General features: G+C 43.8%; 1 protein-coding gene across 1 annotated transcript in view; it reads left to right on the top strand.

The window, feature by feature from the left end:
- Nucleotides 1-299: 299 nt before the first annotated feature.
- The window catches only part of QRFPR (pyroglutamylated RFamide peptide receptor), a 506,738-nt gene continuing 481,672 nt past the window's right edge, over nucleotides 300-25,365 (top strand). The window contains exon 1 of the mRNA XM_078677651.1: nucleotides 300-639. Within this exon, the coding sequence (XP_078533777.1) occupies nucleotides 300-639 (340 nt within the window). The remainder of the gene's footprint in view (nucleotides 640-25,365) is intronic.

Below are 25,365 nucleotides of genomic sequence, written 5' to 3'. Positions count from 1 at the left end.
TCTTAACTCAAAGCGCAGTGAAGAAACTATAGCTAATTTCAGATCAAAGTGCAATTTTCCAAGTGCCGAGGATCAGGGGCGAGAGGACTCCAGTGAGTGGCACGGTCTCTTGTCCGAGAAACGTTTCTTTGGCGATTTTTACACCACTACAGGACCAGGAGAACCAGCGTGGGTTTTAACGTACTGTCTTGCATCTTGTATGGGGATGCTGCACTCCAATCTCCGTGGGCACGCTTCTTTGCCTGCAGGGCGCTGAAGATCAACGCGGAGCAAACGTCGCCCTCTACACTCGGTCCCTGATGCAGTCTCTGAACATTACGCCGGAACAGTTCGCCCGCCTTCTGCGGGACAACAACGTGACGCGGAGGGAGTTCATCGAGCGCTTCCAGCTGGAGCCGCTGGTCTATATCCCGGAGCTGCCTCCGCGGACCAAGCTCGCCTTCGTGCTGCTCTGCGCGCTCATCTTCGCGCTCGCGCTCTTTGGCAACACCTTGGTGCTGTACGTGGTGACCCGCAGCAAGGCCATGCGTACCGTCACCAACATCTTCATCTGCTCGCTGGCGCTCAGCGACCTACTCATCGCCTTCTTCTGCGTGCCCGTGACCCTGCTGCAGAATATCTCATCCAATTGGCTGGGCGGTAAGTAGCGGGTTGTCTGTCCCGCGGTTCTCCCTTTTGATTTGTCCTGTCACTGTGCCAGAACAAGAAGTTCTCCAAACCAATGAAGGGCCCCTTTTTGAAAATCCAAACATAAGGGAAACTCAGCAGTTCATTGAACCTGCCACTCCCTTCTTCCCAAGTGTAGTTGGCCACGTTTCCAAGAGCAGTTCAATATCAGAGTTATCATTTTGCAACTTGTTCCCGCCACACGACTGATGTTACAACAAGAACCCCTGCTCAGATTCAATGGCGCACCCGTATTTTTATTACGTTTGCTTCATTTTGCTACAGCAGTTAAGGTATATGCAGCACGATAATTCTTTGAACAGGGTCACTGTTTATAAAAAAACTCCAAGTAATTTGTAAAGTACTGGGGTCAGTGACGGAGCTTTTTTTTGTAGCCTATTATCAGTACTTACTTGTAAAATATAATAATTGTCAGGGCTCTCGTCAGGAGACCGCTGCAGCTTGCACCACCCATTGCCCATGCCTATCAACACAACTACTAATGACCACCACACTCCTACAGGTTTGACAATTCAGACTATTTCAGGGGCCCATTATTATAAGGATGTCATGGGCAGCAGTCATTTAAATGTATATTGAATTAATAATAGGGTGACCAGATTCTCAAAACAAAAAAGTGGGACAGTTCATAGACATAGATGTAGGACTAACGTTTGCAGTAACTGTCTGCAGATCCATTGGTAGCCGGTAATTACAGGCCAATATCCTTGCTGCCTTTCTTCTCCAAGGTTTTGGAGAAATATGTAAATACAGTCACTACGGAATATGTGGAGGACAACCATCTACTTCCCCCCAGTTAGTCGGGTTTCAGAGCAAACTTCAGCACCAAAACTATTAATCATACCCCCAGGATATAGCGGCATAAAAGTGCAAATTTTGTGGCACAAAAATGTAAATTTAGCGGCACAAAAATGTAAATTTAGCGGCATTATTGGGGCACTTTATTTTACTCGAAATAATTCCTTTTCAGCCCTAAATCAATAGAACCTGTTTTAGCATAGTATTCCTCTTTGAAATAGGCATGGTTAAAGCTTCTGCAGCTCTACAGAAGCACAGCTCCTATCTACTAACCTACTAACCTTGTGGGAGGGGGCGTATTTCTCCCTGGGATTTTCTAGCGCCCATGAGTGCACCCCTGCCGGGGCACCACTTTCACCGCACCCTGGGTGCAGTCGCACAGCTCCCCTTTGCTCCATGTGTGCAGTCACACAGCTCCCATTTGCTCCCTGGGTGCAGTCACACAGACCCCCATCTCTCCCTGGGTGCAAAGGTACAGCCTCTTCTTGTGTTGCGTGCACTGACTCCCTTTTATGGGTAGTGCTGACAGGGCAGACATCTCGCAATAATCATCCTTCAGAACCAGGTTCCCCAGTTCCAAATTCAGTAGCTCTGACCATGGTGTCACATCCTCTCCCCCACTGAAAGAAACTCGCACTGCCTCAACTATAACCCAATTGTGCCCGCTATAAACACCTGGATGCGGCTCAATTTAAATGACACACTAGACAAGAGCAATATCCTGCCTACAAAAAAAGTTACATTATCCTGGAAAAAGCAAATACTCATAGGGAATACAAAATTAAGTAAAGCATGTGAAATGTAAGCAGGAAAAACATGGTTACTTTAACGCTTTTACACTCTCTATTCAGAAATCAGAGAGTGCTTTTGCCTGAAAAGGCACAGAATGGACCCATTTTAATGTCCATTGCTTATATCCTTACAGAATGTAAGAAGTATAATAAAAAGACCAATTCCCTGAACACCGAGACGCAGTACACATTTTGTTTTCCAATCCATGTGTTGCAGTGCCTCCAGCACTTGTGCACTAGTTCCCCGCCAGGGGGAAAACAACGCTATTCAAAGAAAGACAAGTAAACAAAAGAAGAGCTTCACTGGCAAACTCTGTAGAGTGGCGCAAATGTGTTTAGGTATGAATAAAATCAATCTGTCCACTTTGCTATCACTCTGTTTGGCTTTATTTAGTTTTTTTTCATGTTTTGAACCTTTCTTTCCCACTGCTTCACTTTGGAACATTGCTTTCATTGGGCCGGTACTGTCCAGTACGTAGTTCACAGCACTTTTTTATATTGAGAGAGAGATAGAGAGTACCTGCACTTCTCAGAAACAAGCAGGTACTCTGTTACAGAGTACCTGCACTTCTATTTAACTATTTCAAGCACTACTCTGGAATTGTAAAATATCACAAAAAGATGTCAATTACATGTTTTTCTTTTTTAGATCCATTTCACAAGGGCACAAATCAAGGAACGAAGAAAAGAGAGGTGGAGAACCGTTTCTGAAGGCAGGGATTTCAGTAGGAGAGAAGCTGCTACACACAGAGAGGGAAGAAAAGGGAGGAAGAAAGAAAGGGGGAGGGCAGTTGAAGCGGCAAAGCAGACGCAGTGTATTCTGTGCGCAAGAAGGAAAAGACAGTCCTTTCCCTTCTCTGCGCGCCCCTCCCGTCCCCGAGCTGGAATCGTAATGTTTTATTCTTTCCAGTCCCTGCAAGCTGAAGAGAAGCGATACTTTCCTCGCGTCGGTCCTCTTTCATAACTTTTGTAAATAATCGAGGAAGCATGCATCTAATAGCGCCGTTTGACGGGATGACGTATGGGCTCGCAACCAATGAAATTGCATCATTTTTTCATGCCTACCGGGAGAGTTATTTTCGTGGGCAGTTAGGTAAATATCGCGCCCGTCGCGCTTGCCAGCTGATTTCGCGATTTTTTCGTGAATCGCGAAATCGCGAAATGCTGGAAGGTCTGATTAATGCAATACTAGACAAAGGTGGTAACGCGGTAATGGTATTGCGGGATCTTTCAGCGGCCTTCCATACTGGGCCCCATGACCGACTCCTGCGAAGACTCTAGGAGTGTGGCTTTGGTGGCACAATACTCAGATGGTTCGCCTCCATTTTAAGTAGCCGTTAGCAAACAATTTGATCCCCTCCCTTTTCGGCTCCCATCCTGCCTATGGAAGTATGGAAGTAGGGGCTCCACAGGGCTGGATTCTGAGCCCAACACTTTTTAACGTGTACGTGGCCCCCCTTACGCTCCTAGCTGAGGAATACGACTCAAAAATAGTATCTTACGCCAATGACACACAATTGTTGTTCACCTGTGATAAGGGTACCAACTTTGGAGGCAATGAGATAAATACCTGCCTAACTGAGGAGTTTTACTGGCTTAGACTAAACCAATTGAAGTGTAATCTGAAAAAAAACGGAGATTATTTTCTTCGGCTCTAATCCTTGCAAAGCATGGCGGCAATGGCGGCCACAAGATATGTCCCCCCTGCAACATCATTAAGCACCATAAATAATCTTGGTGTCTAGCTGGACGCTGACCTGTCCATGAAGGCTCAGATTCAAACTGTGGCCGGTACCTGCTTTGGGCTATTGAAAGTTTTAAAGAATTTCCTTTCCCTGCTCTCGGTCTCACACAGAGACTGTAGTCCAGGCCTTGATTGTATCAAGGCCGAACTATGTCAATGCCCTGTACCTGGGCCTCTCTGACTATCAACTAGGTTGCCTGCAGATGGTCCAGAAGGCGGCAGCCAGAGCTATTCTCGTGGTTGGCCCCAGGACGCAAATGCCTCCCACTTGATATCCATGCACTGGCTACCGGTCCTTAAAGCTCTGGTCTTGGTCTTTAAGGTCCTTCATAATACAGGGGCCCCTTACATCAGGAAAATGATTCAGCACTATGTCCCACAACGGGCTCTGAGGTACTCAGTACAGCTCCTGAAGACCATCCCAAAGTTTTCCCGCTCCCTTATGGGTGGCCGATCCTTTCAAGAGGTGGCATCTCTGCTATGAAATAGCTTGCCATTCTCTCTTAGACAGGTGCAGGATCTCCTCACCTTTAGGAGGAAATTAAAAACCTGGCTATTCCAACATCACATCTGGGCCTAACTGCATGGTGTGCTTACTGTCTTTTCAGTGCCAGGACACTCTGTGAAGTAGCCATTCACCTTATAAGTACCCAGTTACATTACAGTTACTTTACATAAAAGTAGGACTATGTGTTAGTTGTCATAGACATAGAAAAGGGACTATAATGACAGCTGCCTCCACAAACACAGATGAAGAATAACAGACGACAAATCAGATGTGTTACACAGACAGCAATGGATTTGTAAGCTAACAGCGTGTGCATTACAGGATGTTGGGTTTTTGCTCTAACAATGCCAAGAATGGCCTCCAAACAAGTAACTTGCAAAAATGGCAAAAAATCTTTCCCCAGTCCAGAAGTTGAGCAGGGAAGAAGGAAGAGAAAGGGATACAAAACGCACTATTATGCGGGAAGGGCGGTAGAGGTAGACCTGTCTGTGTCTCTGAGATGAGGAGAGGGATGAAAGAAGGCCTGTCTGTTCCTCAGAGATGAGGGGAGGGCTGAGGTGAAGGCCTTTCTGTGCCTCTGAGGCATGGGATGGGCTGTGACTATAGGCCTTTCTCTGCCTCTGAGATGAGGGATGGGGGGACGGGGACTAAGGCATTTCTCAGGTACAGGGCTAACTCTAATATAGATGCAGTATGGTACTGGTGATATCCACTCTGTGCAGGCTTCTGTCAAACAAGTGTCTCCTGTTGAGCAGCTTTGCAAATACCCCTAGACACTGTGTATTCATCCATTCTTTGCTTTGATAAAAACCATGACATAATTGCGCTCAAAAACATTTCCCGAGTGCATTTTGAGGGGTGCCTTCCTTCAGGGAGCAGACACTGTCCAATTACAAGCCAGCATTTCTGTTCATCTGGTAGAACTTTCCAATGCCTAGCTTCCTCCTAGGTAGGTGGTCTGAGTAGTGCAGAGAAGGGTACTTGAGCACTGAAGTGTTGTAGGTCACAGTAAGCAGAGCTCACCTCTGACCCTGTGTATCTCACCCAACCATGTCCCACATACATCTCACCCCTTCTACGTCACATAGGGCCTTCAGATGTAGTAGAAATACTACCCGAGTAGGCTTGGAGGCTTCAGTAAATTGACCTCATCACCACTTGCGCACAACACCCGATGATTCCCCCCATACTCTCTCCAACCACTCATGCACCCTGTGATCTTTCAGCGCTCCCAAACAGGAAAGCGCACTGAAGTCTCACACAGCACTCTGCAAAGACCTGGTGACATGACAGAAGTATCCAGGGTTTAAGCGGGTTGAAAAAACTGGGGAAGGTCTCTCAAAGCGGTGTGGCCGAAGTAATAAGGGCATGGCTTATAACACATAAGTGAAATAATCTATGCTTAGAATAGTGTCCAGCCTGAAACATTTGCTGCTTCTGTCATTGTATTCAGATAATAATACAACATGTATCATTACACCTACAACAAGCCAGGACTATTAGCTTTGTCATTTGTTGTTAGCTACATAAGATACATAAGCATCAACTTTATAGGGTCTCTTTGAAGGCAGGGAAGGGTGGTATTGCTGCAGTGGTAAGATTTTTTTTTTTCATCCTAAGGCAATAATGAAGAGCTCGATAGAGACCCATCTCAGCACCTGTGCGAAGTAGGTAAAGAAATGTCCTACTTTTTAAAATAGTGTCTCTGTGCGAGACACCATTTAAAAACCAGGACATTTCTCGGTTTAACCCGGGCACTGCACAAAAAACAGGACATTTCAGTAATTTGGAGCAAAGTGTCAGAACACCGGGACACTGCTCCGAAAACCGGGACTGTCCGTGGAAAACCAGGACTTCTGGTCACCCTATTAATAAATAACTGCTGATGTGCTCATCTCTAAATTAGAGAAACAGTGCCACCATTTGACAGACTGTCATAAATGATAGATGTTGGCAATTTGGTGCTGTTGTCAAGCACCGAAAACCACCAGTTCAAATTAAGCACTGCTAGAAGTGGAACTAGAAGGGTTTAATAGCTAGACATGTGAGCATCAGTATTCTGATAAGGCATGCACGGCAATTCTTTTTTTAACCCCTTGGGCGCGGCCACGATTCTGCGCCTGTGCCGCGCTTTTAATGAGTGGGCGGGTTAATGTCGGACCCCAGCCGTCATCAGCACACGCCCAAGGCGGGGCATGATGGATGGGGGCCGTCATCAGCATAGAAGGGGTTAAAAAGCTTTTTTTATGCTTTGTTAAGTATTTATTGTCGATTCCTGGTAGGGTTGCAATATTTCTAATGGGAAAGAACTAGTGCTTCTTGGTATAGATATATTCATTTTAATGTAAGAGCACTATCTCTTATTGGCAGGGATCTAATACTTTTAATGGGAGAGTACTAGCACTTCTTGCAGGAAGCACAACTGTTAATGCAAAAGTACTATCACCTTGTCAGGGAAGTGAAACTGTTATTTGGATATTTCTAGCAATTCTTGCCAGACGTGATATTTTTGAGGGAGAGTTTTAGCACTTCTTGGCTAGAGTGTAATCATTTTTATATGTGAGTATTAACGCATTTTCAATACTGCCTGTGGGAGAGTAACTACACTTAGCAGCAGGATCTGCAACTGGAGATGACCAGTAATACTAGCAGGAACACAGTTTTTGTGATTTTACTTCATGTTCATTTAGCTTTCACTGATGCTTTGCCTACTGTACTACATATTGTGTGATTTAGGTCTGCCCTTTGTTCATGATTGGATTGATTAATTGATTGATTGATATTTTTTCCCATTAGCTCCTCCTGGTTTAATAGTTTCCCTCCCTTTTCAGGTGTTTGTCCCACTTCTGGGGCATTTCTGTATTACGTTTCCTTTCGATTGACTCCCTTGCACTATTGACATCAGGGAACTTTTATTTCTTTATTCTATAGTCACTAATTTACCACTCAATAGGACTGTATGATCCAATATCCAATTGTTTACCCAGCTTATGGACATTACCAACTGATCTCTCTGTCAGCCAATTCTCTTTCCAGGTTGAGACAGCATTTTTGTTGTCAAACACTCATGTGATGTCACAAAGAGACATGTTGTGTTTAATATGTGGGCTCCAGCCCACCCACAGGCTTTCCATTTGCTTGCTCTATGATCTGTCTCATATTACTTGTCACCATTTGTCCCTGGCATGCATGGTCAAGCCTGTTAGTGTATCAAAAAAAGGGAGGGACAAGGGGCGCTTAAAGGTCCAGCATACAAGCCCCGAGGGATCACGCAAGCAGAAATAGTATGCAGTTCCTGGAAGAGAAAAGAAAAGAAGAGGAAGAAGCTGGGTTGGTCCATTACCCTGACCTTATGGTAGGGACAGTGTGTCCCCCAATTTGGGAAGTGGGGCCCTCACACACCAAGCTGTGTGTCATTCTTCATCATAGGGCATGCTCCTTGTCAGGCCAGCGCTGCAATGCCTGAAAGGCTCTTTGTTGGAGATCTTTTCATTCTAGGCCATCAGGTGCAGTGTGGGTATGGATCCTTTTGGTCTAGATGTGAGTGACAAGTGTGAAGAGATTATGTGGTGAAGGCTAAAATCGGGCTCAGTGGTGCACCAAATCCAATTTAATCAGCATGCCCACTGATCCCAATTAAAAACAAGAAAGATGAGCCACTGCTGACGTAATGTCCAGTAGTGACTATGAAGTGGTGGTCGACCTCTTTCTTGCCTAGTGTGTCTCGGGGATCACGTGACAATTCTTCAGGACCAATATATGTATACTATCTACACTGTGGTTGGTTCAATATAAGTATCTATCACCTGTGAATGAAGCAACCTAGCAATGAGGTACCTTATTAGTAAAGAACAAAACAGTTGCAAATGCCTATAATTTTTCAAATTAAACATTCATTGAATAAACATACGATCAAAACAATATGTTTAGTGAAATAAATTCTGTCTGTTTTAATCTTTTTGTATTTTCATTTGAACACTTCTATTTGAAAATAATTTTTCATATATTCTACAAATATTAAAAACCTGGAGTGCACAACAAATATCATATACAGTGATAAAGGCGATAGAATTGTTTCAGCCTACAACGCGCCTGACCCGCCTGAACCAGACAGGCGAGCCAGGCAAGTCCGCGAGCGCACTGGGAATCCCCAAATTGGGATTACTACCCTTCCAGCTTGTGTTGCCGAGCGCAAGATTGGTCCTGAAGAGAACTACGCAAGAATGGTAGTTCGAAACGCGTAGACCCCTTTAACAGCCCAAAAAAACTTACAATTGATTCATTAATGAGGAAACATTTGTACAGATTGTAAAAAACATTTGGCTTTTGTTGCTGGAGATTCAATCCAGCAAGTTTTCGAATCATTTATGTTTTGTTGTCAGTCTGTTTGGTTTGTAGTGGATTGAGTGTTGCATGGATGTAGATTGAATGGTGAGCAAGTTGTATTACACTGTAAATATTTAATTAGCCTGTTATCACTGTATATGATATTTGTTGTGCACTCCAGGTTTTTAATATTTGTAGAATATATGAAAAATTATTTTCAAATAGAAGTGTTCAAATGAAAATACAAAAAGATTAAAACAAACAGAATTTATTTCACTAAACATATTGTTTTGATCGTATGTTTATTCAATGAATGTTTAATTTGAAAAATTATAGGCATTTGCAACTGTTTTGTTCTTTACACAAGTGTGGCAAGCAATCCCTGTGGGAGCCCATACCCAGTGGTTTTGTGTTCGTACCTTATTAGTAGGCCAACCAAAAGAAAATGGAGAAACACATGATTACAGCAGAATAAATGATAATCGTCAAATTTGCAATTAAAAATAGCCTCTTCTTAACTTCAAGCTCAGATAGGTTAGTGGAACTTGTAAGTGGTACTTAGTGAAGAAGGAAAGGAGGCATGGTGGCACACATGAGGTACAATCAAAGACATAGCTGAGAGTGGTGGTAAAACAACCACTGTGATATGTATATAGCAAAAATACTCACCCCATTAGGGCTATAACCTGGCTTGTTTAAAACACAGGTGCAGGGTATGGTAATTCTATTAACGTCCTGGTAGCAGTAGTACAGTAAGAGAAAAGTAGGAGAAACGTCAATTAGAAGGAAGGTAGAGATTATCGGGAGCCAGTCCATGTAAGTAGGGACTGCCCGGTATGGATGTAGGCCACGAAGGCACTAAGCGGCATCCGGATTGAATAATGGCAAGAAAGTTCCCACTGTTCAGCAGAGGCTGTCTCGCCTGGAACCTACCCGCACTCCGCCAGATTGAAAGAATGGTAGACCGCAATAAATACCTTCGATAGGCATGAGATGTGTGCGGGTCCCAAGGGGGAACGGAAGACATCTGGTCACGAGGGGCAGGGCACTACGAACATCAGAGCACCATGGCTATGCTCATTGTCAGCAGGCGCCATGTTGAGTGAGGGGAACATCGATAGAGGGCCATCGGAAAAAAGGGGTTGCAGTCAGTTTGAGGCAAATAGAAAGTGTATCGATAGATGTACAGGAATCTACAGCATAGAGCAGATTTAAGCATATCATAGGAAGTGGGAAATAGTAAAGGAAACCCAGTTTAATATGGTGAAATATATGTTCAGAATACCTCATATTAAAGGAAATTGAAAAGGAGATAAGGGCACAATGATGGTGACATTGCCCAAGATACATAAAAATAGGCTGTTAAATGTTGCCCAGTTGACAAAACCCCACTATACACACATGGGGAACATGGGGATGGGTTGCTAGTAAAACAGTGTGATTCAGAATAGGTGTAGGTGGTCAGCAAATGGGGAACTCCAAATGGGGACCCATTTGGAAGGGTCAGGGATGACCGCTGGTAGTGGCAATTTATGAAAAAAGTCTGCAGAGTGGTACTCAACAAGGGCGAAACATCTGAAAATAACCCACAAGTCGGGTTATGAAAGTTAAGAGGTCTAATGTCTAATGTCATATCAGAGTGATACAAAGGGCACAGCTATTGGAGATTAGTAGTTTACACACCGACCCCCTAGATGTATTATTGGCCTCGTCTTCACTCCCATGGTAAATATTGAAAATGTGCTATCTATTCACTTCAATCCATGGGATAGCTTTGTTCAGCCCATTGGTGTCTCAGGACAGGCGGAAGATTCAGCGCTGTTCTTTTTTAAAAAGGGCTTACTTGCTCAGGTGTGGGTGTGCCTCTATTAATGTCCATCTGAAGCTTTTTGAAGTGTGGCCTTTTTCTTCTAAATGTAAGTAGAGTTTGGTGCGGAGCTTATGGCAGCAGATATTGCCATGGTGTTCCATGAATCTTGTTTTTGCCAGACTAGTAGTTATGCCTATGTAGTGTAAATTGGAGGGGTATTTCAGTGTGTAAAGACAAATGCTCATATTATAGTTTGTGTGCCTCTTTTGTACCCATCTAACCATGGGGGATAACTGGACCTCCTTTATAGGTTCCATTAAGGTAGTTACCGTGCATGACCCACAAGGAAAATAGTCCGCCAGTGGGGGGAGATCCCATAGCGGGCGTTGGTCTACCTGGGTGGTAAGTGGCGGTCTGGTATGTACAAGGATGTCTTTGAGGTTCTTGGTGTGTTTAAACATGAACCTCAGTGGTGGTAATGTGAGTTTGCCTGTTTGTTGGATGCCCCAATACTTCTAAATGATCTTTTTGATTTTGTTGGAGTTGGGGGTGAAGGTGGTGGGACATGTTCAGGTATCTTCAGTATAATTTATGTTCTGTTCAATTAGTGCCTCCCTATTGTTATTACGAGCCCGCTTTTTGGCTATTTTGTTGTTATGTGTGGGGTAATCACGTAGCCTCAAATTGTTTGCCAGTTGGTCAGCTTGGACAGTACTACAGTTGCCTCGTAGCCTTACGAACTACCCAGATGGTATGTTGTCTCATAATGCTCTTGGGTGGTGACTACTGTACAACAGGAGACTATTGCAGTCCATGGTTTTTTTCTAAACACCCATGCTTAGCTGCCCCCCCTTAAGTGTGATAATTAAATAAAGAAAGGGGATGCAAGTTTTGGATATGGTGTTTGTAGCAGATCTATTTCCGGGACTGTGTCAAATTTTGCGATCAGGCGCAAGACATCCCTGGTGTTTTTTAAGAAAGAAGATGTCTTCTGGACGACAGGTGGCAGGAAATGGTCTCAGAAGCGTGAGAGGGCTTCAAAAAGTGAGTCGATCCCGGAGACTATTGGACGTTCGGGTGGTGGAATTAGTCCTTTATAAGTTTTCGGGAGAACATAGAAGTAGGTTGTTTTAGGTTCCTTCTTAATCAAGTAGTCTGCCTCCTTTTTATTATTCCACCACTCTCTCTCTGCTGTCAAAACCATAGATGTAATCCTAGCAGTGAGTACACCCATTGAGTCACTATTGATAGGGGTGTAGTAGTGGAGGTTAGCCAACTGTTGGTAGCATTCATTGTCATAGTCTGTTGTTGACATTAACACAGTGGCACCACCCTCATCTGCTTTCTGGCTGGTGATTGAGGGGTCATTAGCTAGAGCATTGATTGCTACTGCTTCTGCAGCAGAAAGGTTGTAAAAGGCGGAGTTACTGTTACCGCTGGCCACTTCATTAAGAACTGCCCGTCTGAACGTCAAGATTTCCTTCAGGACTTGACCAGCATAGGTTGTGTACTTGGAAGGGTTGTGTAATCCGGTGTCTCCTTGCGTTGGTTCAGGTTTATCCTGGTAGAAAGTTTTGAGGTGTATCTTTCTGAAAAAGATATGTAGTTCACAGGTGTCCTGGAACTTGTCCTGTTTTGGAGTGGGACCAAACCTGAGATCTTTCTTAAGGATCTGAGTCTCAGTTTCAGTCAAGGCCCTGTTTGACAGGTTAACAATCAGTTTCTCTTCCCTGCCTGGCTGATGGTGTGTTCCGATTGTTGTGGTGGATCTTGCCACTGTACTTGTTTGTTTTCTCTTCTGTGCCCTCTTCCTCTCCCCAGCCTCTGTCTAAAAAAGGAGGTGTCGAAGAGTGAGGGAAGAACTGTTGAAGTCCCTGTGGGAACCTAGGGTACTGCTAATACACAGAACTCTGAAATGGTGAACCTCGTAGCCAAAAAAGGGTGGTCGTGGGCCATGTCTGGTGCCATTGCTGTCCCAGCTGTTGTTACTGGAATTGCTATTGGAGGAATTTCACCTATGGGATGTTTGGCTTTCGTCTTCTGAGACGTCTACTCCCATCAGTGTGTAGTCATTTTTAAGGTGAGGGTACACCATCTCCTTCTCAAATTTTCTTATGCCCTTTTGTCATTTAGTTATTTTTGCTTCATTAGGTATTCCTTATGTTCAGAAATGTCATTATTAGTCTCAGCCATTTTGTTTTTGAAGGCAGTTATTAAGATGCCCAATTTCAGGGCTCTCTCTGCAATCTGAATTTTGATAGTAAAGCATCGGCCAAGCATTTGGCTGTGCTAACTATCAAAATGAGCCAGTCCCTGGTGCATTTCCATGCAACCAGGGGCCATTCTTTTTGAAAGTAGCATCTTCCAAGAATCTTCCTAGGGAAATTGCTTACTATAGGCCATTCAGTGCAATGTTTGCCCTCAAGTATTCAATCATGATCGCTCCAAGCAGAGTGATCTTGACCCATTCTTTTTTCACGGTGAACAGAGACTGCCAATCGCCAGATTGGGTGACTGATATGGTGCCACTGTCGGTTCCCAGTAGTGAGGGAGTCCTAGAATCTCAGCAACATCTCATCTGCAAAGCCCAGTCCTTGATTGTCTTCCATTTTATTAGGATTCATCTGACAAAAGTGTCAGGAGGAAAGAAGAAAGGGAAGAATTTTAAAGGGCACCCTATGCCCAGGGAAGGTAGGAGGAATGTCAACAGACTATTTCTTTAATGGACAGTCCCATGGCTGTGCATTGCATCACAGGCCTGACCAGGAGCATGCCCTGTGATGAAGCATGTCACCCAGCCAGGTGTGTGAGGGCCCCACTTCCCAATTTGGGAGACACCGTGTCCTTCCCATAAGGTCAGGGTAGTTGACCAACCCAGCCTCTTGCTCTCCCTGTGTTTAACCTTCGCCCAGGGCATTGACCAAGTACTTGTAAACCTCCACTTCTCCCATTTGTATCACCATTTTAGGGCCTACTTTTGTTTTTCTTTTTCAGCCCTCTACACAGTGCTAATGCTTTTACCAGTACCGTCTCATCCCACCCGCCATGATGCCCCATTCAGAGATCACCCCTCCGTCACTGCTTTTCCCTTTGCTGCTGCTTTTCATGTCCCCTATCTCCTCTGTCCCATCTTTGTGTGCTCCCTCACACCTCCCAGTGCTTACCCCATCCATAAATCACCCCCTCCTCTGACCTCATCACAGCTTTAAACACCCATTGTAGACTGTTTCGTTCTAGTGAGTGGGTGTGGTATTCTGTCTTTTAATGTCCTGTTAGTGTATAGCTGACATGCTGATTAGAGCACGTGTGCATAGCTGCTATTACTTGGCACTTGTGTAGTCTCTGTTTCTTTTCCACGCTTGCGAGTACTAGGTGTGTGCATGTTTACATCATATGTGGTTGTTAGGCATTGGTGTTTATAGCTGGAAAATCAAACCTCAAATGAATCAGGTATGTGTTATCCCAGGGCTGGGCAGAGCTTCTAAATTACCAGTGTCTTCTACTGTAATTGCATAGCAATGATTCTGCTGTTTGAAATGATGGAATTGTATGTGTCTCTCCTTGTTGCGTTTTATTTCCTAGGGTGGGACTCTATTTCTTTAAACTTCACTTTCACAAATTTTTCTCTATACATTAGTATAACATTAGAGGCCTGGCAGTTATTACAAAATAGCTCAGAGGAAAATCACTCATTACTACCCCAACACATACACAACCAAGATTTTGAAAAGAATCATTATATGCATCATTGAGCCTATAGCAAACACTTTACAGGTATCATAGATCAAAGTAACAATCAATCACAGATATACGGGAAACACTTATTGACTGCAGTGTTCAATATTTATACAATTGTTGACAGAAAGCCAAAATAGCTAAATGCCAGTTCAAAAACAAATGCCCTACTATGGACGGATTCTATCTGTATTAAACCCTTGCCCCTCACCAAACCTAGTTCGAGAAATGAAATTGATATGACCTAAAAAATTGGTACTGTAAACAGTTTTTTTTCTCTGTGGAATGGCTTTTCACTGTATCACACTGTTTGCAGACAGTGAAACTTTCATGAGAAATGCACCACGGAGTAGTAAACAAAATCTACTAAAAACAGTGTACATTCAATGCAACTGTTGAAAAAAAAACACTATTTGCTAAAAAAGGACCACAATGGGAAGGTGCTAAAGAACACACTACCTGCACCGTTCACACTGTAGAGAAAACTTTACAGATAGCTCATGTATGCTAGCAAAATTAGCACATCTGTATATCCTAGCTCCTTAACACACAGTCATCTATGTTAAGTATAAATTATCATACTGACAAGATTCTCTGTAATCATTCATCATCATCAAAGTCTTTATTTCGGTTTCACAGTACCATAAAAGAAGCAAGCACATTTACCTTATATGACAATAATCAAGATAAAAGGTACTATTAAAAGCTCCCTATCCAAGTTTATATCTGCAAAAAACTTGACACAAGAGTACAGAAACATAAAAGGTACAAAGCTAGATGAATTTCATTATTTGAGTGCTTTGTCCTAATAAAACAAAGCTAAAATGCTAGTACCTATATCATTTTTGTTTTTATGTCCGTTTTACAAATATACAACCCAGTTACACAACCCCTTTCCATTTTAAAACCAATGCTCCAAATTAGCGATAGAGAGATAAAAGATTTAAAATAGTAGTTTAAAATCCAATTATTTACAATCCAAAGTGCTACTGCAGGGTACACATCCAATTGGTCTGGTCATATAGATCTCAGTAAACTGTATTTGCACCAGACGGGCGAGTAGATAAGGCCCTCCTTCCTTTTGCCCAGAATTGACCCAAGAATTTTGCTGTTGCACAAGCAAAAAGTGGTCTCGTACCTGACTTTAAAATGCGTAGGGCATCTTTATGACTATGTGTCCCAAATTGTCTACATATCGGAATTAGCCAGTTCCTTCTTGGTCTAGGTAGGCAGCACAGGCAAAGAAAACATGGCCTAGTGTTTCATTTGGACATGGACAAGAAGAACAGCCCATATGCTGTTATGTATTTGTCAACCAAGCATTAGTAAAAACATTGATTGGAAGGCAACCGTATCTAAACTGAGTGCACAATTTTCTATCTGCCAGCATTTTTATAAAATCAAGATAACTTTCTAGCCGGCTTTCTGTTTTAATGTCGGTAAACACATCAGTTAAGCAGCCGTGGCGTATTTTCAAAAAATGTGTCTGTTCAACCCATGCCCAAAACTGTTGGCACACTTTCTTTGCCGGACTAGAACCATTTTCTGCAGTACCAAAAACCCATGTGGAACATCATGAACACAAGTCAATTGTCATCTGTACGCAGAGTTACTCTTCAATACAAAGATCAATACCTCTAGACACCTATGGTGCATTAGGAGTGCATACATTTTGTAAACACTTATACTGATTATCTAGACACAGGTTGTACAAAAAATAGGGAGAAACGTAATTTGACAACTTCTCTCCACTATGTAAACTATAAAACAAGTTAGCACACTCATTGAATAATGTCACCAGTGAAGTCATCAATGATGTCAATTGAGATGTCATCAGCGATGTCATAAGTTATGTTATAGAACATGTCATGGGTGATGTCATATGTGAGGCCATAATCAAGGTGCATGCTATAGTTAATGCTACTAACTATACCTGATACATTTCTGTTCATTTTAAAATTTATATCCTACATCTAAGGAGGGAATTAATGGACTGTCGAACATAAGTCTTTAAAACATGAGTTAAGGTAATTCATATGGAATGTCAGTGGGAGACTTGTTTGTGCAGAAATTAAAATTTCTTTGTACTTTTTGACACAAAATAGGCACAAATTAGGGATTACAATTATAGTTACATTAAATATGTATGCTTAAATTTTGGCATTGCCCCAACAAAAGTGGGATTTTAGGAATGCCTCTGTTTCATGTTAGCTGGTCATGTGGGTTGGAATTACTGGAAGCTGACATAATTAAAATCAAACATCATTGACTATATTCTTAGGAATGAGTTGCCATCGGTGATATAGGAATTTGAAGAGGCAGCTTCCCAAGGTTCCCTGAAAGCTCAGATATCTAGGTGTATCACTCCCGAACAGAGGGTTCAGAGTCCCATATGGAGCGGCAGGGGAAGGAACGACTCATCCTTGCTCACCTCAGGGAACAGACCCTGGACTGTGTGGACAGTACCAGGCTACAACCTCTGGACTGGTGGGAAGGAGAGTGGAAGAGGGTTGCCTTACACCTGGGGTTGTTGCCCCCCACTCTGAGAAACCTCATTAGTCAGAGATCTCAGGATGGCCTGGTGTGAGAAAGTGTCCCTTTTTGCATGTTTGCCCCCCACTTTTTGCCTACTGTTGATGACTAAGTGTGCCCTGGATTCTTGCTCAGCAGGTACCCAGTATTACATCACAAGGGGACCCCTATTATCAAACCTGGGGATTCAGATAGTTTATAATAGGCAATGGTTCATACAGGGCCACTCGGTCCCGGTAGAGAAATAATTTTTAGAAAAGCGAATTAATCGGTAATCAACTCAGTTTTTTCCCTGAGAAAGACCGAGCTCCTGCCCGTCCTCTTCTTTAAGCGACTTATGCAGTACACAAATAAATATCATGGCCTATTTACACAGTGCTCAAATCACTCCCGGCCTACCTGGGGTTTAAATTACCTCCTCCATATTTAGGTCTCCTGGTCATAGGAGAAAGGTGAATTGTCTACCAGCCATTATCTAATTAAACCTCCAGCAAATCTTCTTAATATTTTCTGCTAGGCCATGCCTTCACATTTTGCCTCATCAGCCCACGATGCAGTTCTGATCTGTCGACCTAAGTTTTCAAATGCTACTGGAGGGTCATTGAATATCAAATGCTCACAATTCTGTCCTAATGAAGATCTCAAATTGTTGGGATTGAAATGCCGTTGACCCTTCTACAACGAAACTCCTTAATGTATTGAAATAATTTTGTAAGGAGATTACGCTCTTGTCAATGTGATGTATGGTTTTAAAATTCTTTTCTCTTACCACATAATGTTCTTTTTCACTATATTGTGAGCACCAGATCTATAATCTACTTGTAATACCATAGTACATTTGGTGAAATAAATGAAATGCCTTACAAAGTACATTTGCACTCCGTCCTATATATATGTCTTCTGAAAAAGTTTCTCTACCAGGACCAAGCGGCCATGTATGAACCATTATCTCATATAAACCACCAGGTACCCAGGACCTATTTTCTTTCCCTAAACTGTACTGTTGTAAATCCCAATTGGCAACTCTCTGGCCACATGTAAGACCCTTGTAAATTATACCATAATTACCAAGAGCACTGTGACCAGGGAAGGCTTCTAAGGGCTGCAGCACGCATTGTGCCACCCTTAGAGTCCCTGTACCTTTACACACACACACACTGCCATTGCAGGCTGCATGTTTTGGTGCAGAACAAAGTGATGTGTTGACATGACACACATCCCAGTGTACCATGCCTACAATCCACTGCCCTGGCATAGGCAAGCCACCCCTCTAGCTGGATGCACTATACCAGTGATGTGGGTACAGGGGCATGAGCACTGTACCCCTACAATATCTAAGTAAATTCTTAGACATTGTAAGAGCAATAATGCTATAAAGAGTATATGGTATGGGAGTTTGTCATTTCGAACTCCACAGCACCCTAACATCTTTTCTGAAAAGTCGAAAGGTTGTTATCTGTGGGATTTAATGAAAAATGAACTCAGAGGGCATCCTAGATATGCTTGGCAGTTCAGGCTGGACTGTTCCCATGAGGCACAGAGTTAAGACTGATTTACATATAGCTGTGTCTGAACTGGGGTGGTGAAGTGAGCTAAAGAACGACGATGGATTCAACCCAGGTCTGTGACTGGGGGTGAGTGTCTGAAAGTTTCAGCGCTCCAGTAATCATTTCCTTGTGTTTGCTTTGTTCACCCAAAGGCCCCCTTAATTCCACTACAAACGGTTGGGGTTCCCATTGAGAGGGTAGGTTTGGACATAGAGGGCCCACTTGAACCTCCCACAGCCTCAGGAAACACATTAATACTGGTGTTTTTGGATCATGCCACCAGGTATCCTGAAGCAATTCCCCTTAGAGCTACTACAGCTTCTGCTGTAGCCAAGGTCCTTGTCTGTATCTTCACCAGAGTAGGGTTTCATTAGAAGGTGGTGTCAGAATGAGTGTCAAACTTCATGTCTGCATACCTCAAACACATGTAGAAGGAGTGCTGAGTGCAGCACAAGTTTACTACACCCTATCATCCACAAACCATTGGTCTTTTTGAAAGTTTACCAAGACATCGAAGGGCATGATCATGGAGCTACCTGAAAAACTCAAAAATAGATGAGATGTCCTCTTGTCATGCTTGATTTTGCCTACAGGGAGGTGCCTTAGAAGGATATAGGGTTTTCCCCCTTTGAACTTCTGTTTGGCCATCCTGTTATGGGACCATTCTGTTTTGTTAAAGAGGGTTGGGAGAAGCCTCTCCAGGAATCCCAAACAGGATATTGTGGACTATGTACTCGGCCTAAGTTCCAGCATGGCAGAGTACATGGGAGAAACTTCCAAAAATCATGAGGCCAGCCATCAGCTCCAGAAGCACTGGTATGACCAAAAACCTGCACTGGTGGAATTCCAACCAGGACTAAAGGTATGGGTTTTGGAGCCAGTGGCACCAAGGGCCATCCAGGACAAAGGAGTGGCTCTTACCCCACCTTAGAAAAGAAAAGTAAGGTCGCCTACTTGGTAAACTTGGGCACAAGCAGGACCCCCAAATGGGTGATCAATGTGAACTGCCTAAAGCTTTTCCATGACAGAGCAGACATGACCATGCTGAAGGTTATTGATGACCATCAGGAGACAGCGAGTGAACATCTCCCAGACCTTCTCTCTTACAGCCCCAAAGATGGGTTAGTGGATGGGGTGGTCTATTCAGACATCCTCCTTGCCCAACAGCAAGCTGACTGTAAGCAAGTCTTACAGCAGTATGCTAAGCTCTTCTCCTCGACCCCTAGTCAGACAAACTGGTGTACCCATGATTAGGCCTGGGTGGTAAACTTTGCCCCGTATACGGAAGTTGCAGAGTTTTCTGCACTCCGCGGAGCTCATGGAGTACAGAAACTCCTCTTTGCGATATGCAGCAGCGGTTTTTCCCTGCTCCCGATCTTGAGCTGTATTTTTACGAGCGCGAGCTGCCGCTCGGCTACAATTTTTACCCGAGCGGCAGAAATTCCAGCGCAAACTGCAGTTTGCACTGACTCCGCCACTCATTGAACTTCGCAGAGATTTTTTGTAACTTCGCAGAGTTCCGCATAGCAAAACTTTGCAAACTATGCCCAGGCCTACCCATGATATGGACACTGGACACAGTGTACCTGTCAACAATAAACTTTATCGGCAGTCTGAACAAGTTAAGGAGAGTATCAAATCTGGGATCAGCAAGATGCTGGAGATAGTGGTTATTGAATCCTCTGAGAGCCCCTGGGCCAGCCCAGTGGTTTTAGTCCCCAAACCTCATCCTTAGGGTAGAAAGAGAGAAATGAGGTTCTGTGTGGATTAAAAAGGACTCAATTCTGTCACCAAGTAAGATGCTTGCCCCATACTAAGAGCTGCTGAGTTGACAAACAAATTGGGTGCAGTCAAATTTCTCAGTACCTTTGACTTAACTGCAGGGTACTGGCAGATTGGAATGGTCCCAGGAGCCAAAAAAAAACAGTATTCTCCACACCTGATGGACATTATCAGTTTACTGTTATGTTCTTTGATTTAAAGAATGCCCCTGCCACCTTCCAATGATTGGTGAACCACATCCTTGCAGGATTGGAAGGTTTAGTGCAGCATATCTTAATGATATTGCTGTCCTTAGCGCCAACTGACAGGACCATCTGATCCACCTGGGAAAGGTTTTTAAAGCCCTTAAAACTAGAGACCTAACTATCAAGGCATCCAAATGCCAGATAGGGTAGGCTTTAAAGGTTATTAAAGCCCTGAAAACTGAACACCTAATTATCAAGGCATACAAATGCCAGATAGGGTAGGCAAACGTTGTATACTTGGGGCACCTTCTTGGTGGAGGCCAAGTGAAACCTTTAATGACCAAGATCCAGGCAATCCTGGACTTGGAGGCTCCAACAACTTACAATCCAAGTCACGGCATTCCTTGGCTGGAGTGGGTGTCATAGGAGGCTTGTGAATGGGTAATAATCCATTGTAACATCCCTCGAAGAACTCACCTCGATGAAGATGCCCAAAAAGGTTAAATGGACAGTTAGCTGTCAAAAGGTTTTTGACACCCTGAATGAGGCAGTGTACTCAGCACCAATTCTCAAAGCTCCAGACTATACCAAGCAGTTCATTGTGCAGACTGATGCCTCTGAGCTACTGATAGGAGCGGTCCAGACCAATCATGAAGCCCAAAATCAGCATGTTGCTTTTATAAGCAGGAGGTTACTTTACTCCCCAGGGAGCAGCATTGTAGTGCCATTGTGAGGGAGGCTGTTGCTGTCGTTTGGTCCCTTAAGAAGTTGAGACCATACTTCTTTGGTATTCACTTCAAGGATCAAACTGACCATAGACTGATCAAATGGCTAATGCAAATGAAAGGTGAAAATCCTAAACTTTGAGGTGGTCCATCTCCCTACAGGGAATGGACTTTACAGTAGAACATAAACCTGGGACTGCCCATGTCAATGCTGATGGATTTCCAGGTTCTTCCAGTTAGACATTGAAGACTCTCTAGGGAAAGGTTAGTCTCATCCTCTTTTGTTTGGGGCGGGGTTGTGTAGGAAAGTGCTACTTTATGCATGGTTTCCCCCCAATTTTTTCCTAATGTTGATGCTCTTTGACTGAGTGTGCCCGGGGTTCCTGCTAACCAGGTACCTATGGCCTATGTTCTCTCCCTAAACTGTACTGTTGTCAAACTCAATTGGCAACTATTTGGCCACATGTAAGCCCCTTGTAAATTATACCATAGGTACCAAGGGCACTGTGACCAGTGAAGACCTCTCAGGGCTACACACTTTTGTGCTACCCTTAGACACCCTGTACCTTTACACAAATACACTCTGACATTGCAGGCTGCGTGTTTTGTTGCAGAACAAAGTGAACAGTCAACATGACACACATCCCAGTGTTCCATGCCTTCAGTCCACTGTCCTCGCATAGGTACCACCTCTCTAAGTGAGTGCACTATACCAGTGGTGAAGGTACAAGTGCATGAGCCCTGTACCCCTACAGTGTCTAAATCAATTCTTAGGCATTGTAAGTGCAGTAGTGCCATAAAGAGCATATGATATGGAAGTTTGTATCAAAGTTCTCAGCACATTAAACCCACACCTATACCAGTGTGGGATTTAATGAAAAATACACTCAGATGACATCTCAGAGATGCCCCTTGAAAAAACGACCTAACACTAGTGTCCTGGCTGTGTGACTGCTCACCACCTTCCACCACCATGCAGTTTCCGGACCCCTGGGTTGAGAGCCTACCAATCTCGGGGTCCTGAAACAAAGCACATCCTGGGACGAGGTATCAAGCCACCTCCCCCAGGATGGGCGGGGTCCTCGAAGGGGAACCTTCAAAGGCATGCTGCCTCTTTGACCCCAGCAATTTGCTGCTCCCAGCAATTGGCACTGCCAGTTGTGACCCCCACTTTTGACAGGAGAATCGGTGGGAAAACCAAGGTAGGAGGAGAGGTGTGCCCATCTTTGCCAATCCCACCCCTCAGGTGAGGGAGGCGAGGCAAAGCAAAACTCTGAGTCCCTGCCATCTTGCAGATCTGGGGACCCAACCAACTAGAGTGAGGCTAATGCCCCCCTCCCACTGGAGGGTAGCATAATAAGGGGTGTACCCATCCCAAGGAAGGACCCATTGGTCCTAACCTGTATCTACGTGTAACACCGCTAAATTTAGTATTTAGGGGCAACCCTGAACCTTGCCTCTAGAGACCAGAGCCAACAAGAAGAAACAAGAAGAAGCAGGACCGAACAGCTAAGAGGCAAAGAGGATGACACCATCTGATTCGGCCCCAGCCCTACTGGCCTGTCCTGACCTCGGACTCGGACTCCTCTAGCAAAACCTTGGTGTGCCCTGCAGCCAACAGCCAACAGCCCTCAAGAACCTGGAAGACCTGCCCTGCCTTTGCAATTCAAAGACTTGGTCTCCCGTGAGCACCGGACTTGCTCAAGATCAACAGACTCTGACTCTAGCCGACTCCGTGCGTCTCCCACCACTCAGCACCCGGCCCCCTGAACTCGAACCCGAGTGGCCCAACACCCTAAGGAGGTCCTCCTTGCAATCCTAGCCTGGATTACAGTGAATCCTAAACCCCCACCAGCTTCTAACCCGAGTCTGCAGCTATTATCTGGTAGCTCCCCTCCAACTGCGACCAAAGGAGACACCCGGACTGTCTTTCTGACTGAAGCGGTCCAAGAAGCCCAACTGAGACCATCCAACAAACTTCAGCTGTGAGCGCTTGTGGTCACAAGACTACAACTCCCAAAAATCCCATTTGCCTAACTTATCGCTGACCACCTTTCAGGATTCCCCAACTGAATCTGTCACTTGGACCAAGACTGAAGGTCTCCACTGACAAACCCGGTGATCTCCAACAACCGAATCCTATACCTGACCTTCTCTGTGCAGCTGGCGGTGTGGTTCTTGTACTGGTTATTGGGCCCTTTAGTGCCGACCTCGACACCAGGAGTTTTTTGTGTTCCTCGTCTGCAGTTCCCAAACCAACAACCTTACTTAGCCCATTGGCTAACTGTGGTCCCTGAACTCTGCATCCAGCCGCTGGTGGTGCGAACTGAGTGTTCATCTGACCAAGTTCAGCTCACGGACCGTAACATAATTTTTGTTCTTAGAAATCCTCAGTACACGTCATAGGTGCATCAACAATTCATTAAGTGCACGATGTAAGCACAAATTATACACAATTTATTTTGATTCTTATTTTCTTTCTTTATTCTTTTGGTCTTGCTTCAGACAGCCAACATGTGTTTCGTGGCTTACAATGGGAAATCATCCCGCGACTTTTTCAAGGCTATGTCCTTTTTGATAAAGACCTTTCTTTTGTGATGATATTTCCAACCCACAAAGGTATTCAGTATTTTGCGCGACATCAATAAAGGCAGTCCATGCATCTGAGGGATCCTATTTTGTCCCCAAATCTTGAGCTTGTGAGTCTGATGGTCTCGTTCCAAACGTCGCTCTCCATGTAGCTTGAGTATGAGAACACCTAATGTTTGTTCTTACAGGACTTAGAGTGTCTCGTGAGTAACCCTGCAAAATGGTAATTGGATTACAACACGCATTAATTTCTTTCCTTTCTCTTATGAAATGTAACAGTGTGGTATCTAGGGATACCTCGCTGAGTAAGTCAAGGAACTATAAAGTAATTTCAACTGTTTATTTCCAAAGTTTACATACTTTAACAAAACTGAGTGATACTAAGAATCCTCATGCATAATAAATGCGGCTAATTTTCAAAGAAAAGCACACAACATTTCATGAGCAAAAAGTTCACCACCAGAGCCTTTATGTAGAGCAAGGTAGGACAAATGTAGGTAAAAGGCTGTGGAACTACCTAGGCCTATATTGGGGTACATGCAAAACCTCTGCACAGGTATGATAGTTACAAACATAAATGGTAAATTTATAGATCACAATTCGATTTTCTTGTGCTTTTCAAGGTTATTTATTCAAGTTTCTTCTGTAAGCGAAGTCCAATCTGCACTTCACTTTTGTTCATTCTTAGCCAACACGTGTTTTGTTGCTGTTACATGGGATTACCCAGCGACTTCTTCAGGGCTAAGGAGATTTACAAGAACACTTGTGGTTTCTGGGGACTTAACAAAAAATCCCTATGATCCATGGCATTTGATAGTAAGGACAAGTGTTGTTTCACTTGGAACAGTGTTGAGGTTTTTATCTACTCTACTCATAAATTCCCAACACTGTAAGATGTCACCACCCGAGTGTTCTCATTGTACATAGTGCTGGTCAGGATTATGGATACTAAACACTTTGGTGGTACCCCTGAATTCTGCCTGACACCCATTTTTGTCGATAGCCCAAACCAACATCCCTTCCAATTGGAGTCGAAAGAATTGTATGAACCATCATGTATAATGTAATCTAGTGTATCCTCACTATGTTGTGTATAAGTACGCCACCCCTCAAAGTGTGTAAGTGAGGGGATCCAAGGTATGTTCAAGCCTTTAATCGGCTCATCCAAGAAAAGAAGACTGCTGCGCTGTGTTGTTCAGAAACATAATCTGCTGTGGAATCAGACATGCACAAATAATGCCTCAGTTCCCAAATAATTGCCGATATTTAGTCCTACAGACAGATTTTGTGTCTACGGTGTACTTCCAAAAGTCAAAGACTCGTAAATCCAACTGGGAAATAAAGGAAACAGTGTATATCTGTTTCGTGTTGGTGAGCATATGTTTCTTTGCAGGTGTAGGCGCAATCTTACAATAATAAGATGTCGGGTCTGAAGTGTTAAACCCAGAAAAATATGCAAATTTCTGAGCAAACGTTTGTGAACCACCTTTGGGTGGCTTCGATCAATATTCCCAATGATAAGTGAAAACATTATGTGGGATACTTTCTTTGTGGTAGAAATTGTGTCCATAGTGTTGGTAACAATACATGGTGTCAAAATCAGATG

Source organism: Lissotriton helveticus, chromosome 2_1, assembly GCF_964261635.1.
Source record: "Lissotriton helveticus chromosome 2_1, aLisHel1.1, whole genome shotgun sequence".
NCBI lineage: Eukaryota > Metazoa > Chordata > Amphibia > Caudata > Salamandridae > Lissotriton > Lissotriton helveticus.
This window is presented reverse-complemented; position numbering and strand designations above follow the sequence as displayed.